This window comes from Haliotis rubra, unplaced genomic scaffold, assembly GCF_003918875.1.
Source record: "Haliotis rubra isolate DU_JTF1 unplaced genomic scaffold, ASM391887v1 Scf202, whole genome shotgun sequence".
NCBI lineage: Eukaryota > Metazoa > Mollusca > Gastropoda > Lepetellida > Haliotidae > Haliotis > Haliotis rubra.
The window spans coordinates 1149250-1169018 of record NW_025766026.1 but is presented as its reverse complement, the minus strand read 5'-3'; the positions used below and the strand labels follow the sequence as shown (position 1 = coordinate 1169018).

Below are 19769 nucleotides of genomic sequence, written 5' to 3'. Positions count from 1 at the left end.
ATAATGTGTCTGAGTGGGGTATTCATGCTTCCCTGCGGCGTGGTATCTCAGTGAGCTAGCACTATAAAACCAGCTTCAGTCTGGGCTAGTACAAGCAGCCGCACATACACATACACACGCATGCACGTCGTCATATGAGCGAAATATTCTCAAGCACGACCTTAAACCCAATTTCACCTCACCTCACATAATATACGTGCATTACTTTTTAGACTTACATATAATCACACGACTTGTCCTTGAGCCCCCATTAATGACGTATAGAAGATTTTATATTAAAACACAGAACTTCAGTGCCCTGTATAACACGTGTGTGTTTCTGGAACATAATACTAGATCGGAACATAGCATGCAGAACTGTTGGCACTAAGCTTTGCTGGAATACAACCCGAAGCTGGAATTTTCACGGTTGCAGCGGAGGGCTACAGATATCGAAAGGTCGTGCATGTGGCATTACTATGGGATGCATTACATGGATAGACACGACCACTAGTCCGCAAGTCCGAGACGAGTCAAAATCGAGAAGGGGTATTCTTTTTTTTTGACCAAGACGAGCCACATTAATCGTAAGCCCAAGAAGAACATTTGACTATTTGGTTAAAACCTTCAGTGTTTACTCTGATTTTCAAAGCATAAAACTGGAAGATTTTACATCTCTGGTACCAGTGAAGACTTACAGCAAGTCTATCACGATGAAAAGATATTTCTTGTGATGAGGCGATCCTGCTGAATGTTAGTCTAATAGAAGCAGATATTCAAATCGCCGAATAATAGAGACAAACAGTACTGACGGTCCAACTGCAAAATGAGAGCTAGATAATAACCAGTCTATTAGGACGTCTGTACGTCAGGTTTGGCGAAACTGATATTCCAGGTTATGGATGGCGAGGGGATTTGGTGCCAGTAGATAGCCTGGACTAGATAGACTCCCTGGGTCATGGTTCACGTAGGGAATAGTTTCTATCTCGTTTCACTGGCGTGACTCACTCTGAAATTCGGACAGAGGTCATGGTACTAGATTCAAACACAGTGGAGCCAGTGAGGACGTGGGGCTGATTACCCAGTTACGCTAAATTCCACCTCCACGTCGTAAATCGGTTAGTTAACACGGTGGTTTTTAAAACGCATTTAAAAGAGTCATCCAGACTTTGGAGCGATACGTACTGAACTGACGGGTAAAAGAAAGTATACGGTTGAAGACTTGGCCATTTACAAACACCATAACCTTTCTAGGCTGAAAACTGTCTCCAAAACACAGCACAATTGTTTTGAAAGACACAACTATGATACTATATCAAATAAATCACCATCGAAATAACTTAGTTTCCTGTACTGGCGTCTGGTCCTGTGCATTGACTGACTGACTGACTGAGTTTGGTTTTACGCCGCTTTTAGCAATCTTCCAGCAACATCACGGCGGGGAGCACCAGAAATGGGCTTCACACATTGTACCCATGTGGGGATTCGAAACCGGGTCTTCGGCGTGACGAGCCAACGCTTTAACCACTAGGCTACCCCACCGCCCCTCCTGTGCATTGAGCTCAGGTGACAAATCAGTTGAAGTTAAGCAACGTCTAGACTAACAACTAGTCTCTGAAATGAACATATTTTACTGAAAAAGTTCATAGTAAAAAAATAATATATATATAATGAAAAGGAGCCCTGAGGAAATCTAGACTTGCCACATTTTCTAGACATGCGTGGGCTTTCTTGGATATATTTACTTCAGGGTCTGTACGACAGACTAAGCAACCTCGAGCGCGGAGTGTCTTGGATGGGTGACCGTGTTTAGCAGCTTAACTCTTGAGAGTTTCCAGGCCTTCAGTCCTGCTCCACAACGAAGCACATGTGATACATGTGGTCTCACCTTAGGCACTAGACTAATGCTTAGTCGCTGAATATATATAATTTTGATAGTAACACACAAGCCCATTTAAATTGAAAAGGAGTCCCAGGGAGACCAGAGATTCAAATTCCCCAAACCTGAGGAAATCTAGACTTGCTTTATTTAGGGCTTGGCAGTAGGGAAAATAATGTGGTTCAGGGACTGTGAGACAGACTACTTAGGCACCTCTGTTCACCCAGCAGGAAAATGGGTACCTGGTGGAGTAATTCATGTGACTATAACCTTCTAGCGCAACCATGCAGCTTGGGTTATCCGTGGTAGATATGTGCTGTGTTATTGATTGTTAGCGCTATGAGCATACCTAGTGTAGATAAATATAAATGGACACATTATTATTATTTTTAGGTTTCGAATGTGTTTTACTTTTCAACATATAAAAAAGATTTGGTGTGTGCTGTCTGTCGTCCGATGGTTGTACGTGTGATACGTCACCTCTTCTCAACATGACCATCAGGTACAACGGAATACCGAAGACCCTGGATACAGTGAATGCAAGTTTTCTCTAACATTCCCTGGATATTGAAAAAAAAGCTACAACGAGCCAAAAGGCTTGTACATGAGTCAGTTTAATGTCTCTTTAATGTCACGAGGTGTCTGCAAACATTGGGCAAACATCAAAATGACTCAGACACGGCCGTTTGATAATAAGATGTTGGTGTGATTGGAGAGGTTTAGTTCCAGACTTGATGGCTTACACGTTGCCGTCGAATGGTCGTCGCAGATTAACTAACTCTTGTATTTTTGTGCCAAATGTATGGGTGGCGCTGCTGTCGGAGAGCCCTCAATGGTTGTTTCCCTTTTCGTGAACATGCGGTGCTCTGATTTTCAGAGATCCGTTAATATAATTTTCATCACGATACCTTTTACTTTGAACGAATCTTCTGTTTCTCGCATAATCGAGTCCTCTGGCTATGACGGCGTATACACGGTTGTTTCAAAGTTGAAGGAATCTACTTAACTTCGAGTTATCCGCGTTTCGTCATAACCGAAAATAAATGAATAAAGAAAGAATACAAAGGGGTGAAACCGTATTCGACACATCAAATTTCGACACAACGGCGTTTGATTGTATTTAAATCATATACATTGCCAAACATACTTTTGTACAGAACCAATCCACCAGTGTGCCTTTACAAAACACAAGACAGTTGTAAGGCACGGAAAAGTGCTATCGTTACATCTAATATATCTAAATATCGACCCGGAACTTGAGTTTAAGGGCCCACTTGAACAAAACAACCTCTTAGACAAAGCCCGTTTTGTTCTACCAAGCCAGGTGTTGCATGGGGACCACCCTGTATAATCCACTGCTTTCAGTAATACCGTTAAGGACAGACACTTCACATACCAACATAACATGACACTCCATTGTCTGCCGTTCGGTACAGAAACATAACGGTTGTTTACAAACATAAATAATACGTTTATTGCCAGCGAAAAGACCTACTAGCTCTGGAAGTGTAATACAACCCGCCCGCAGTCCTCCTTGCCTGGCATGTTTGCCGTGTATCACTGAGATAAGGTCTCTCGTCAGAGGAACCATGTTATCTGCTCGGTATTTATGGCCGCTAAGTTGATGTTCCGTTAAAGGAAAAGTTGCGATGACTTGATCGATGATAATTTTACAAAAAATACATAATTCTAGGAGTGAGTGAGCTTAGTTTTACGCCGCACTCAGCAATATTCCAGCTCTATGGCGGTGGTCTGTAATTAATCGAGTCTGGACCAGACAATCCAGCGATCAACAGCATGAGCATCGATCTGAACCGACATGCGTCAACCAAGTCAGCGAGCCTGACCACCCGATCCCGTTAGTCGCCTCTTACAACAAGCATAAGTTACTGAAGACCAATTCTAACCTGGACCTTCACGGGTCTATAATAGTAGGAAATGAGATAACTTAAGAGAACGTCATCTCAAGCGTGGACTAGTATTGGTTATTCAATCGGAAGTTTTTGGTTCGGCTTTGCCACTTGAAGTTTGTTACCCTGAAACCGAATTACCTTCATTTTATGGGTCAACTGTAACTGGTATTGAGAGGTGCGAAATGGTCGTTTGACCTACAATTAATCAGAAAATACATTTAACTGGACAAGTGACCTTCAATACTTGATATCGCTGCAATCATATTGGGAATTCAATTATCTGGTCAAGTTCTTGTTTAGATAGACTAACGCTTAGTCTCTGAATATATATAATTTTGATAGTTACAAGTAACCTATTTACATTGTAAAAAGAGCCCAAGTGAGTTGGGAGATTCAGAGGTAATCTAGACTTTATAAGCATTGCAGGGGGGGTAGCAGGCAGTAGGAAAAATAATGCGGTTCAGGGACTGTGAGACTAACAGGCTATTGTTTAGAATACAGTGGCTGTCTCGAAACCGAGCAACTCAGAGACACCTGTCGCGTAATTGCAAAGATGGTATAAAAGACTATTGTGACAATGAAAAACAACATTGAACACTGGTTCTTCATTCATGTGCGATGCTTCTCGGGAGAGAGTCACCTGGATAATCATATACTCTCATACTGACCTTCTCATAAAAACTACCCTCAAAGTCATCAGCAAGTTCGACAAATTATTCCCCTCAATTTGAGGAAAACACAAATAATTTCTGCCTTCTTTCATATTTTAAGTGAAAGACAATTAACTTAACCAAATAATATTTCAAAAGTTCATTTCCACCCTTAGTCTATGATGATTATAGAAATGACTATGGTGTAGGTTAGAGTTAAGCCCGGACAGCACACAAAGGATTAAATATTATCCAGCTTAGCAAATTATTGGCGCGGCGAGCAGAGATTTCTCTCTCTTTCACTCTAAATCAACATTGAATATCAGCCTCAGGAGATGACGAACACTTTACTAAAGCGCTGCTGTTTGCATTGCAGAGAAAATTATTGGCGCGGCGAGCATGGATCTCTCTCTCTCTCTCTCCCCTCTCTCTCTCCCCCTCTCTCTCTCTCTCTCTCTCTCTCTCCCTCTCCCTCCCTCCTCCTCCCTCTTTCCACCTCTCTCTCTCTCTCCCGCTTTCTCTCTCTCACTCTCTCTGTTTGTGTTATATGACAACATTAACTTCATTTGTGGTAACTCAGTATTAGGACGACAACCATCACCTATAGAATTACGTACGCCTCGTGGAAGTAATGACATGGTAATGAGATTAAACATCAGTGAGACAATGGAGCCCCGAGAGAAGATGGCACCCAAGAACAAGGTCAGTTCATAATAGAGAGAGACATGGAACGATGCGGGTTGTAACGAACACAAGAACTACTCTACATTTCATTGTGATGCAATGTGATGGAATCATACGTCCCCAGTGTCAGTTGTTATTGATCCGAGACTCCCCGGCCTGGCCAGTCCAGTACGTCCCAGCAGGGGAGAATTACGTCCTCGTTTGCCAGAGCATAATCCCTTTGATGAACAAGTATATCTGTCAAGATGGATATCCTTCACTGGAGACATCGCAGTTTGATATAAAAGCCATCAAACTGTTATATTTCCACAGCGGCTCTATTCATCCCACAGTTCCCGAGTAGTCTGATCGATGGATAGGATAGAATGGCTGGATGTTATTGGATGATGTATAATAATACTGAACATATTATGTAATGGGTTTAATGAGACTGCCCAACACCTTGTGAGTGGATGCCAAGCGTTGGAACAAACACAGATCGTATATGATGGTGTTGCTCTGTCCTTGCTTGTAGTTTTGACTCTGAGGTCTTTGGTATGACCCGGAATATGTAGAGGAAAACGACAACCAGGAAATTATTTGGTATAGGCTCACATAGAGTCTCGGACGTATCCAAGCCAAAAATCTGACCTACATTGCAAACTGCTCTTTATAAGTATTTGGCAGTGGCAGTGTGTGGCAGCGTGTGGCAGTATGTGGCCCAGTAAATGACCACATTGGAAAAAAAAAAAAATTGTGGGCAGTATTCTAACTTCGGGTTGGGGGAAGGGACGGTAGAATTGTTCATGTTGTCATGAACTTTGCAGTTCAAGCGTTCTCTCCAAATGTTACGTTTTTCGAGTGAGGTGGAGGTCTGAATAGTCAGGTGCACGTTATGGACAGGGGATTGATTTTAAAAAGTTTACATAGTTCTGAAAAAACGAAAGTCACCAATAATCTTATACAAAATAAAACTCTGTTGTCTAATGAAGGTTTACACTTTTGAGCGAGAACCTTCCGCATACAGTCCACCTGTGACAGTTGCCGTTCAAACAGTCCATCTGTTATCAGGATCACCGGTAAAGTGGATGTGGAGACTGATATTTGTGTATCATGCCAACTAACAGACGCCATGTTGTTTGTGATGACGACATACACTCCACCTACCAAAGGACCTTAGATTGTTAATTGTTTGAAATACGATCAGTGGACTAAGGCGCCAGAATTCACTGTGTAGAATTATTTCCCTTGAACAAACCAGGATTTGCACATTCCAATACCTGAACAGCTTTCATAATGTGTTTTGCCAGCGTTAAGTTTACATTAACTTGTAAGCATCGTCGATCTACTTCTTTTCGGATGTCCTTTCACATGACAAACCATGAAATAACTGAGCTACTGTTTAAAGTGGAGTTGATCTCCCCGCTCACCTTTCTAAGTGAGTGTTGACGACTGTCTGACATCTTTAACCGTAGGATGCACCCGGTGACCTGTCTATACCAAGTACAGCTAAGTATGTTCATTTGTCATCATCTGAACTTGAGTCGGTGTGAGAAGCAGGGAGAAGCATTATTAAAGTGAACGACACAATCAAGGCACCTTGCCGATTAATCCTGCCTTTGGTAATAAATGCCAGACACAACGAGATGAATCTGGCGTTAATGCAACTGCCGTATCCGACAGTGGTAAGATGGGGCCCAAGTGCTTTATTGCCAGAGCATCAAATAGGTCTGCTACTGGTTCTGCTAAAGGTCTTGGACATGTCTAGTGTTGATTGGCCCAAAATGCCACGCCACATATCAGCCATATGCCACGTAGTCACGACATTTGTATCTTACATTACTGGATGAAATTAGGCGCCTTTTTGGTGAGATACCTTGCGGTAAAGCGGAAAACGAACGGCCGCTTGGTGAATAATTGCAATATGTGACTGATGCTTTAGGAAATAATATATCATTGAACCGATACGTCAACGAAGTCTTGATTCAGAATCTTGGAATTCCATTTTTCAATAGATTTTGGCCATGTGATGCGATGTCTTCCCTGTATGGTGACATACTACTCTCCTACCAGACCCCATCAGTTACCCACAGGTTGAAAAAATGTAGTTCTGGTATTGGCATTAATGTACAACCTGTGAGACGATACATCACTATCATAATAATTTTTTTCACTGTCAAAACATGACGTTACATTGCCAAAGCGATCCTTGTGCACTTGTACGCTGCGATAAGCTGATACGAATCAGCCAGATATCTAAGGGTGGCGATACGATACGTATCACGATACTAAAATCTTTAATTCTAATAAGAAAAAGTCAACTATAAAACACCTTAAGATCAAAACGCTGTGCCGGAATGACACCAAGTTTAAAGTATTTCGTCAACCTGCGCGATACAGCGTTGTTCACGATACATTGTTATTGTGCATTTGGAAACGAATCCCGATAATTAATACGATACGTATACACGGACTTTGTGAAACACCTTGATAACATGTGAAGTTTAAAGTATTTGTCTTGCGACACAGTTCTTGACGCAAATTAATTTCCGAAGGTTGAAAATAAGTAAGCATATATAACAATGTCAAAGGTACATATAAACTTTAATGGAGGGATCATGAGACCATAACAAGTCGGGAGAATTTCAATTGAAAAGTCAGTCACAATGACGTCACGAGTCCACAAGCGGGACAGGGGTCAAACAACAATGTTTCATGCTCAATAACGGATATGTCCACCATCGGCATTGAGAACAGCAGTGCATCGACGACGCGTAGAGCCTATCAAACGTGAAAGGAAGGCTTGTGGGATGTCACGCCAGATTCTCTCAAGTTCTGCTGCAAGGTCAAGGACGTTATCTGGCGGATGAGGAAGACGGCGTAGATGTCGATCCATCTCGTCCCAAACATGCTCTATCGGGAGAGAGATCCGGTGAATTTTCAGGCCAAGGCAGTAAGTCAACGTTGTGGGGTTGCAAGAAATCCATAGCAACCCTTGCCGTATGAGGGCGGGCATTGTCCTGTTGGAATGTTAACCCAGGGCCATGACGTTGCAGAAAAGGAATTGCCACAGGTCGAAGAATCTGATCCCTGTAGCCCACACCAGTTAAGATGCCCTGAATAATCACCAAAGGAGTTCTTTGGCGTGCTGTTATTACACCCCAAATCATCACGGAACCACCACTAAAGCGATTCCTCTCCAAGAGACAGGCCTGTGCATAACGTTCTCCCACGTCTATAGGCACGTTGACGTCCATCACTATGGGAAATGTTAAACCTGGACTCATCTGTAAAACAACATTTCTCCACCAAAGGGTCTGCGGACATGATTTCGGCACCACATTCGGCGAGCTTGTCGATGACGTTGTGTCAGGATAGGCCGTATGGCGGGACGTCGTGGTCTGATCCCGTGATGACGTAAACGTTGTCGAACTGTGATGGGGTGGATACGGCGAAGTCCTGGGATGGTTCGGGCAGTCATCACTGCAGTCTGAAACCTGTGGCGAAGATGGGTCACCCTTATCCATCTGTCCTGTCTTGGCGTTGTAACACGTGGACGTCCAGAACGTGGCCGATCTATGACGTCATTTGTGTTCTGGTAGCGTCTCACCAGTGCAGAAATGGTGTTCCGGTGGCAGTGGAATGTGCACGAATTGCACGTCTCAAGGACGAACCCACTGACGTCACGGAACGTGGCACGTGCATGCATGTTGGATACATGTCACTAATCTCTGAGTTTAAATCCTTATGTGTCTACACAGGTTTGATAAATTTAGATTTTAAATTTTTGTATGCACAGTTTCTTTATGTGCCTAGTATAATTTAATCATCAAACAAAAACTAAGTCTTTTTCTTGACAGATATCGCGATTCGGCAATGTTCAAAGTTAAACATCGATGTTTAACATTTGACGTATCGTATCGGAATATCCGACTATGTAAAACTTTGTATCGATTCACTGTATCGGCGGCCCATGGATCGATGCATCGATGAGCATCAATGAATGCACACCACTATGAAAAATATGGCGATATGGTATAAACAGGTGCCCACTGATTGGAATGGTTGGCCCGGCTGAAATAGTTGATCCTATGGCCAAAGTAGGCCCATAATGGACATAGTTCGCCCTATGACCTAAGCATGTGTCCCCTAGTTGAAATAGCTGACCCTATGACCTAAGCAGGTGTCCCCTAGTTGAAATAGTTCGCCCTATGACCTAAGCAGGTGTCCCCTAGTTGAAATAGCTGGCCCTATGACCTAAGCAGGTGTCCTCTAGTTGTAATAGTTGGCCCTATGACCTAAGCAGGTGTCCCCTAGTTGAAATAGCTGGCCCTATGACCTAAGCAGGTGTCTCTAGTTGAAATAGCTGACCCTATGACCTAAGCAGGTGTCCCCTAGCTAGTTGGCCCTATGACCTAAGCAGGTTGTCTCCTAGTTGAAATAGCTGGCCCTATGACCTAAGCAGGTGTCCCCTAGTTGTAACAGCTGGCCCTGTGACCTAAGCAGGTGTCACTAGTTGTAATAGCTGGCCCTGTGACCTAAGCAGGTGTCCCCTAGTTGTAATAGCTGTCCCTGTGACCTAAGCAGGTGTCCCCAAGTTGTAATAGCTGGCCCTGTGACCTAAGCAGGTGTCACTAGTTGTAATAGCTGGCCCTATGACCTAAGCAGGTGTCCCCTAGTTGCAATAGCTGGCCCTGTGACCTAAGCAGGTGTCCCCTAGTTGAAATAGCTGGCCCTATGACCTAAGCAGGTTTTCTCTAGTTGTAAGAGCTGGCCCTATGACCTAAGCAGGTGTCTCTAGTTGTGTAATAGCTGGCCCTATGACCTAAGCAGGTGTCTCCTAGTTGAAATAGTTGGCCCTATGACCTAAGCAGGTGTCCCCTAGTTGGTTAAGTGACCTCAGGCGTCCCCTATAACCTAGGTGTCTCTAGTTGTAAGCTGACCCTATGACCTAAGCAGGTGTCTCTAGTTGTAATAGCTGGCCCTATGACCTAAGCAGGTGTCCCCTAGTTGTAATAGCTGACCCTATGACCTAAGCAGGTTTGCCTAGTTGAAATAGCTGGCCCTATGACCTAAAACAGGTGTCCTCTAGTTGAAATAGCTGGCCCTATGACCTAAGCAGGTTTTGCCTAGTTGAAATAGCTGGCCCTATGACCTAAGTAGGTTTCCCCTAGTTGTAATAGCTGGCCCTATGACCTAAGCAGGTTTTGCCTAGTTGAAATAGCTGGCCCTATGACCTAAGCAGGTTTTGCCTAGTTGAAATAGCTGGCCCTATGACCTAAGCAGGTTTTGCCTAGTTGAAATAGCTGGCCCTATGACTAAAGCAGGTTTCCCCTACTTGTAATAGCTGGCCCTATGACCTAAATAGATGTCCCTTGGCTGAAACAGTTGGTGATGGCTAGATTTGTTAGGCCTATAACTGAAAGATGTACCTGGAATACGTGGAACTTGGACCAGATACCATGGTTTAAACTATAATTTAGATATATTTCCGTTTTTCTGTCCATCTGAAATGATGACATCGTGTGTATTACTGTATGTTGTATGGATTTTCGAAATAGTGCCCAGCAGATGTTAATGTAATTCCTTCATAACAACAGCTGTCTAAACAGGTGCCCCCATCAAATTTGACCTCTCTGATTCCAAAACACGGTTCCTTGATCCATCAATCAATGGTTGGATTAAAGAACTTTAGCTGGCCTTGACGTAAAACCAATCAACCCAACGCTAATTCCGCTAATTGAAATCGTTAACCTTGAAATTATACGGTAGGTGACCCAGAGCTGAAAAATAGGCCCACTGATTAGAGTGGATGCTTCAAATTGAACCGTCTCTTCTGGCATATCCCCACGGTGCGTTACTGAGGGTCCCGAGCAAGTCCGCCCAGCAGGGAGACGTGTATCGGTGAACCCAGACACAACCCATATGGCCACCTGTAATGGCGAGTACACTGTGTGTAAGGTATATGAAGTGTTGAGACAACACGATCTGGCAACTACCGGCGTGTTGCTCTACATGTGGTGTTACTTGCCGATTGCTTTTACATTGTGAAAGACATGATTATTGGGTCTGCAGGATTTGCCATAAACCTGTCTGTACTGTGTCATGTATTCCACATATGTTTTTCCTTGCTTCGTGATATACCAGTGCTGTATATATATATATATATAGGTATATATATATATATATACCCCTTGCATGACTATGGATTGCTATATAAAACAACGTGCACATGTGACGTGTAAACGCTTCGTGTGGTGGTGTTTGGACTGGGGAATGTTCTATGAAAAGGACTATCTGGATCTGGTGGAGTGGAATTGAGTGGAGTGGTGTATTTGTGTGGGGTGAAGTAGGATGGAGCGGAATTAAGTGGAGCCGAGTAGGGAGAAATGGGGCAGGGTGAGTGGTTTTGAGGGGAGTTTGGAGGAATGGAGCAGGGTGGAACGGTTTTGAGGGGAGTTGGAGGAGCGGAGCAGGGTGGGCGGTTTTGACGGGAGTTTGGAGGAGTGGAGCGGTTTTGACGGGAGTTTGGAGGAGTGGAGCAGGGTGGAGCGGTTTTGAGGAGTGGAGCAGGGCGGGCGGTTTTGACGGGAGTTTGGAGGAGTGGAGCAGGGTGGGCGGTTTTGACGGGAGTTTGGAGGAGTGGAGCAGGGTGGGCGGTTTTGACGGGAGTTTGGAGGAGTGGAGCAGGGTGGAGCTAAGTGGGTAAGGATGGTGCAGGGTGGAGTGGTTTTGAGGGGAGTTTGGACGAAATGTGCAGGTTAGAGGGGCTTTGATGGTAGTTTGGAGGAATGGAATAGGAAGGGAGCGGTTTGGCGGGGGAATGAAGTGTGTCGAGTGGATTGGGGAGAAGTGGATTATGATTGAGTTGAGTGGAGAAGGGAGGAGTGAAGAGGAGCGGAATGGAGCGGAGTTGGGTAGAGTTAAGTACAGTAGTTTGTACTGGGCAGATGGAGTATAGAGTTTTACTTGACATTTCTCCTGTTTATCACAACGCTGGAAGTTAGGAACTTGCAATTGATATACGTATTTTATAAACGACACGCCTGTCCTAACATGAAGGGAATGATTCACACACAGCGCGCCAGGAACATTGCCGCTCCCCATACAAACACAAGCCTGGCACTTTCAAATGTTTACAGGATTCCACAGTATTGCAGTGGTGTGCTCTAAAAGATCTCTCGGTACATTTAAAGGCATACTAGTATATCGACATGATACATGTCCGCCACTGTAAACGAAGTGTAACATAAAAACATGGTTGGAGGAGGATGGATTTCAAAAACAAATTAAGTTTTCGAAACTGTCTGTTAGCCTGGCTGTCAGAACCCCGCGTTACTGATTTATCGCCACACCTCATCGTAACCCCCTTATTTGAAATATCGATCTTACCGTTGAATGGGATCCTAACTGTGAAGAATGGAACATCTTTGCCTGCATCCTCTGATCTTCCGATTCCGCTACCTCCATACTTTCCATGAGTGGGGCTAACTTGGGTCCCACCCTCCCGTCCTTCGCAGTCGACTGTTGCACATGCACTGTCTTTACCGACGAAGAGGACGCAGCGGCGTTTTGTCCCGGTCCAGGCCACGTCCCCGTGCCTGGCTTTCTGACCGGGAACTCCACGTTATCATACGGTGCAGCTTCCATCAATTGTTATCACTGGAAGTTCACAGATCTGAAGAGAAATTAAACAGCTCCACAAACACCGAGCGAAGACGTACTGAACTTAGCTCTCCGAATCTCATGAGCGAATAGAAGAAAGCTGGAGAACTCTCTCCGTCTCTGCTGAAAGCAAGTGAGCCTATCCTGGCCTGGACGAGGAGATTCCTCACGTGGAACCCGATATCTCCAGCTGCCTGTATGCCAGCTCGTCTGCTACTGTGTAAGCAGACGATATGATGCCAGGCCGGGTTGGGAATGGCGGGAAAAGGGAATCCTAGGAGAACGCGAAGTGTTTTACGTATGTCAGTCAAGTCCGAGGTCAAGAACTTTCCAGCTACTTGTCGTCAAACATGTGTGAAAAATATGTGAAAGGTAGAAAATCATATCCTACACACAGAAAAGTGGTTCCCAGATTTCATTCCCTTTCATTCATGCATGAGTGTGATAAAACGACACATGTGCCAATAATCATAACATGCTACGAAAAACGTAAATCAATATAGCACACAGTCTCTACCCAGTTTCTACAAATACAGTTTAAACTGAAGACGGCAGTCCGTTCACAAGCGCCGATCGCAACACGTTTGACATCCAACAAAACATGATCGAAACACATTGAAAGGCATCAATCCATTCTCACTGTAAGACGCGACCACAGCTGGCCTGGGTCGACAGCCCATATACTCCATACATTGATTCGAATTATAAACACAAGAACCAATATTCAGACTATATCACAAGCGGACAAGCGCATCCTCCTTCTGTCAACACAGGCGTAATTATTTTCGCAGCCCCACCCACCATAGTATAAATCTGTTAACCTGGCCGGACTGTCCGGAAAGCAATTAACCGTACAACGGCTGTGGTCGTCTCGCGACGCCTCTGACAAATGGCAGATGGCGATGATATGGTTGGTCACTTACTGCGGCCGTTGCGTGTCCAGTTAGCGGTCAGTAAAGCAGCTAAACACAAGTAGCTTTCATCCCCGACGCACGTCTTTCAACTGGGAAGGCTTATCTTTAGGTAGTGATTGATTCTAACACTTTGCATGCTATTCCTTTGTAGCAGTTTGACAGGAAGTGTGTGATAGTATCAACGGTGAAGGGGCCATATGTCTCCGTGGTCTAGCGGATAGAGCGACTTATGGGACTGTGGAAGGTCGGTGTTTGAATCCCGGCCGGGTCATACCAAAAGACTTTACAACATGGTAACTGATATCAACCTGACTGATCCTTGGCATTAAGAGATTTAAACAAGGACTTAAAACCCTACCTTACCCTACCCTACCACATGACACCAGTCCCCACTCTACACACCTTACCAGACCACATCTCACGTCAGATTATCTCACCTCACCTCACCAATTGTCACATCACGTCACGTCACCTCTCCATCTCATCACCTCACCACATGTCACGTCACCTCATCTTACCTCACCACATGTCACGTCACGTCACCTCATCTTTCCTCACCACATGTCACGTCACGTCACCTCAACTTATCTCACCACCTGTCACGTCACGTCACCTCATCTTACCTCACCACCTGTCACGTCACGTCAAAGAGCAGTGCCATGGACATGTTTTGTGGTTTTTCCACCAACAATGGCGTGAATACTCCTTGAATACTCTGACCATCTGCTTACATTTATTACCGAGTATGTATGAGAAAGATGTCTTCAATTTAATTTGTAGAAATTATACTTCTCATTTAATCTTTTAATTATATCCTTAACCCTTTAGTCCACTCGCTCGTTGAATCGTTCATTCATTTCCGTCTTCCTTCTTTCATTCTACACATGCTAATATACACATGCTAATATACACATGCTTACGCTGAAGGGGTCGTTGTCGGCACGGGTACTATAGATATGTACCCCAGGTACGAGAATTCAGAAACGTACTCTAGGACGATTCCATTCCCACTGTGTCGTATTCTTGACCGGAACTGTCATACTGTTGTATTAGATACATTTGATTGCGTTATATAAGTAATGAGAATACACAGTAACGGATATTTCGCGATGCACATGAATACCACTCGGAATCAGTTGAACGGGAACAATTACATACGGTTTCGGTTTTGGATCACGGAATATGGACTCGTCCGCCTTTTAGGGTACCGGGTACGTTTCTGTATTTTGACTTTGTTTATGGTACATATCTGTATACAGAAACGTACCTGGGGTACGTATCTGTAGTACCTGTGCCGACAACGACCCCTTCAGCCATGCTTACACCATCCCTATAGATGTATGCATGGACCTCCCATCAACATAGCACCTTCCATTACTACAATGTAGCATCATTCCTCAAAGTCATATGATATTAATGACCGATGTTAACATGTCTCATTATTTAAGTGTCGACACACAACTCGTGTATATACATCCATCACAGTTGTCTCCTCTCGCATACCCCCAAGTCGTACCTGATTCACCAAACATCTAGTTCCCCAACCCTACTGTGTATTATGTGTACAGGGCATTAACTGCATTACATGCTGTCCCCCACACTGAGCTAATGCACCTATAGATACACACACACACACACACACACACACACACACACACACACGCACGCACGCACGCACGCACGCACGCACGCACGCACGCACGCACGCACGCACGCACGCACGCACGCGCACGCACGCACACACACACACACACACTTGTTTAGTCACACGCAGTTTGTGCAAATCTTGTTTAATCATCAGTCTTTGAATAACTCGAAGTATTTAATTAGGTCCCTTCAACTTCGACTCAATGATGTTTGTATATATACGTGTATACACTTCATTCTTGAATTGTTTTACAAATATACAAAATAAAATTAAAGATATCTTCTTTCTCAACCTTACAGCATATGCATTAGCGGTGGGGTGGCTTAGAGGTTAAATCGTTCGCTCATCAAATCGAAGATCCGGTTTCGATTCCCATTTCTGGTCCCCCTCCGTGATATTGCTGGAATATTGCTCAAGGTGGCGTAAATCGTAATTCACTAACTCCACTATATATGATGTTCATACATTGTACCCATGTGGGGAATCGAACCCGGATCTTCGGCGTGATGCGCGAACCCTTTAACCACTGGGCTACCCCACCGCCCATAGATATATTGTAAGGTGAAACAAGAAAATATCGTTCATGTCATATGTATACAAAATGGAATGCTAAATTTGGCAATCTTGACTCGCCAAATCATTGTAGACTTCATTTGGGTTCCTTTCTTAACGTTATTCTCCAGTATGTAGGAGACAGATGTACGTACATGTGATAGACATGTATGTGTTTTGTTGAGGTAAGGTTGTCCTGACACAGTAGAGATTGACTGCGAAATTGAGGGGAGCAGGGGTTGGTGGTGTAAAAAGCATAAGTGTTTCAAGGCCTGTCCCAGTAATGCCATTTAGTAAAAAACTCGACACTTTTGATGTCAAGAAGCTGCATCCGATCATTATAGGAAATCCTTTTTGTAACGCGAGCTGTCAATTATACACACTCGTGACTACCAGAAAATTATACTGTACACGTCATCGGGATTATTTCTTTTCATATGTTCTGTATTCACGTCGTTTTGTATTATGTAAACTGCCGTACAAAAGAGTGAGTGAGTGTGGTTTTACGCCGCCTTTAGCAACGTTCCAGCAATATCACGGCTGGTGACACCAGAAATTGGCTTCACACATTGTACCCATGTGGGGAATCGAACTCGGGTCCTCGGCGTGACGAGCGAACGCTTTAACCACTAGACTACCCTACCACCCAACATACAAAAGAAAGTACACTTTCGCTTTCGGATTATTTTCACAATGACACAATGTCGATGTACGTCACTATCAAAACACTTTTCGAATTTTTTTTTTTTTTTCAGGTTTTAAACGTTTACAGCTTCGGGGAACCCACGGGTGCCGACAAACCCGGAAACCTAACCAGGACGAATCTGGATTCGAACACACGATCATAAGTTTCAGTCATGCCTGAGTGCTATTAACGGTAGATGAGTGAGTGAGTATGGTTTTATGCCGCTTTTACCAACATACCAGCAGCATCACGGCGGGGACACCAGAAATGGGCTTCACACATTATACTAATGTGGAGAATCGAACCCGGGTCTTCAGTGTGACGACAGGACGCTTTAACCAGTAGGTTTTCCCACCGCCCCAATGGTGTATGACGTTCACAATGCATGACGCATGTGTGCGGTATGCGTTACCCTTTGTGAGTTACTCTTTCCTCTAACTCTGTCTCAATTTACTGATAATCTCACATGTGGCCACAAACTTTTGACATTTTCAGCGCTACCATAAATATTGTCGTCAACGGTCGTGAAGTCGAGACCTATTATAGCTGCCTCGGTGACAGTGTGGATGAACCATGGGCTTTTGACATCAGCAGAGACGAGGGGTTCGGTGGCTCGGTACTTCTAAATGTCACAACCAAAGTAAACTTAAATCAAGTTCAAACGCCTGCTACTCTTTTCAGGATTCATTTATAAACATAGCGGAAATAACATGTGTTTCAACAAACATTGTCATCTATCACAGCGGATATCATAAACTAAAAAGTGTTTTTCTGAATAACCTCCTTGTCGTAATTCCGAAAAAGCGAAATAATCATGCATTATTTCATATTTATAGCGGAATAACTGCTTTGGTTGAAAGACTTGAGAGATCCTACAAACGTAGAAGGAGAGAGTGCCGGCAATCAAGAATATCATAGCGGGTGACACCAAGAGCGAGTTTAGTTTTATGCAACGTTTAGCAATATTCCAGCAATATCACGCGGGGGACACCGGAAAACTTCACACATTATACCCATGCGGGGAATCGAACCCGGATCTTCCGCGTGACGAACGAACGCTAACACACACACACACACACACACACACACACACACACACACACACACACACACACACACACACACACACACACACACACACACACACACACACACACACACACACACACACACACACACACACACACACACACACACACACACCATGGTGACACCATGAATGTGACCATTTGGACTCAGCAAAGTGTCTCAGATCATGTCGACATAGTTCACTAAGGTTAGATAAGAGATGGTTGACATCTTTTACTACAATAGATTAAATTGATAAAGCAATGAAGATTTTATAGAAAAACATATACGAAAGAACGAATTTCGGAATGAAAAGAAAGGTATCATATTTACTGTTAGGAAAACTGGTTTGAGTGAGGCTGAAGCCTTAATAGTATCAATACCTTTGCTTCTAACGATCAGTGATCACAGCTGTCGGTTATAATATCGTGTTATATATTATAAAATGCATGTTACCTTACTAACGAGCTCACCTATGTAGAAACTCCTCCGAAACAGTCTGTCTGGGTTGGTTTAACGTGCGAAGTCTGAGACACGAAAACCTCTCTCACAAGTCCGCTATTCTTGATATGAAACACATTAACCAGGCACAATTATAAAATGTCACAGTACTAGCGGGCCCAATTAAGAGAATTATGGCGATTAACCATGTGATTACCATGTAATGACTGACATTTCCTAACACGTGTGAAATATACACAACTTGGGAGGTATGATTTCCGTTTCGTTGACATTGGCGTTCAGTCACAGGTCTGAAATATACATAATCAACCGCCTGTCCCCATCTCATAATGTGACGTAATATCAGGAAAAGTCTGTGGCGATAATGAACCTGACGACACGTTATGCTCAGTAAGGGCTAGATATATCGTACACAATCAGTTGATACCATATAACATAATGTAGGGAGGCGGTTACTATAACAGAAATGTAATATTTGATTGACAGCACTGTCAGTTTTATTGCCTGTATATGGGGTGGCATATATATATTTTAAACTGACAACATAAGATGTGTCTACTTCACTAAATGGAAAATAAATATGACAAGTTATGAGATTGTTATATTCTGAACATGTGTTTGGTTGAGCTTCAGTGTTTTTGGTTTGTTTTCCCAACGCAGGGTAATCATAAAGCGTACGTCGGAGCCTGGTGTACTGGCCCAGGGAGGAACCTGAAGAATGTGAAGATCCGGGTTAAAATTGACTTCAGTTACCTATGATTAGATGAATCGGGTGGTCAGGCTCGTTCACTTGTTCCATAAGACTAACTTACAAAATTCTATAACCTCCACGTTCCCGCCCTGATAGTGATAGAATATTGTTAGAAGCGACGCACAATCCAGCTCACTCACCCATGCCATATACATGTACTGACTGACTGAGGGGGTTTTATTCACTTTTAGCAATATTCCAGCAACATCATAACTTTACATAGGAATATAACTTCCACCCTTACCCATGTGATAGATTAGAACCTGGGTCTATGACGAGCGAACGCTTTAACCACTAGTTCTACCCACCGCCCCCATATACATGTAGATATAGAACGTCAGTATCAGTGCATTTGGATGTTTTGTATTGAACAAGAAGATGTCATGGGAGCAGGGAAACAACGAGTTCGAACATGTACCCTAAGTTGACATTGGTATATAGTAAAGCTAGAGATCATTTGAATATTCAAACCATTGTTAAAGCCCTTGACTTTTTGTCAACTTTGATTGTCAAAATGATACATTTTTGCATCATATTTTAGACCCAAATATATAGAGAGGGTTACAAACGACAGAAAATGCGTATTTTCACCGTGTATCTTTAAGTAGTATCTTTGATATTTTATCAGAGTACACTCACCATTACTCAAATTATGCCACTGTTTATCAAATACATAATAACTGTTTTATTAAATGTTACTACACAGCTTACACGTGTAGGGCCACGTTATATTTTAGGTCCCTTCATTCAGTATGTCATGAAGATTCGTCCACACTGATATTCCGCATTGATATTGCGCTTTGAGCATGCACCTTGTGGATGGCTGCAGCGCTTTATAATCATCATTATATTCCCACCTTGCCCGCGTTCGTTTGCTTTTCTTGTTTGTTTGTTGTTTAACGCCGCACTCAACAATATTCCAGCTATACTGCAACGGTCT

General features: G+C 43.5%; 1 protein-coding gene across 2 annotated transcripts in view; it reads right to left on the bottom strand.

The window, feature by feature from the left end:
* LOC124275758 overlaps positions 1-18187 on the bottom strand; it is a 43771-nt gene extending 25584 nt beyond the window's left edge. The window contains exons 1-2 of one of the 2 annotated variants that reach the window (XM_046711417.1): positions 18090-18187; positions 12477-12762 (exon numbers count right to left, since the gene is read on the bottom strand). In XM_046711417.1, coding sequence (XP_046567373.1) covers positions 12477-12734 — 258 coding nt within the window. In that variant the 5' untranslated portion in view covers positions 12735-12762; positions 18090-18187. Of the gene's footprint in view, positions 1-12476; positions 12763-18072 lie in introns of both variants that reach the window. The other variant, XM_046711416.1, reaches the window with a different exon arrangement.
* Between the last annotated feature and the right edge of the window lie 1582 nt (positions 18188-19769).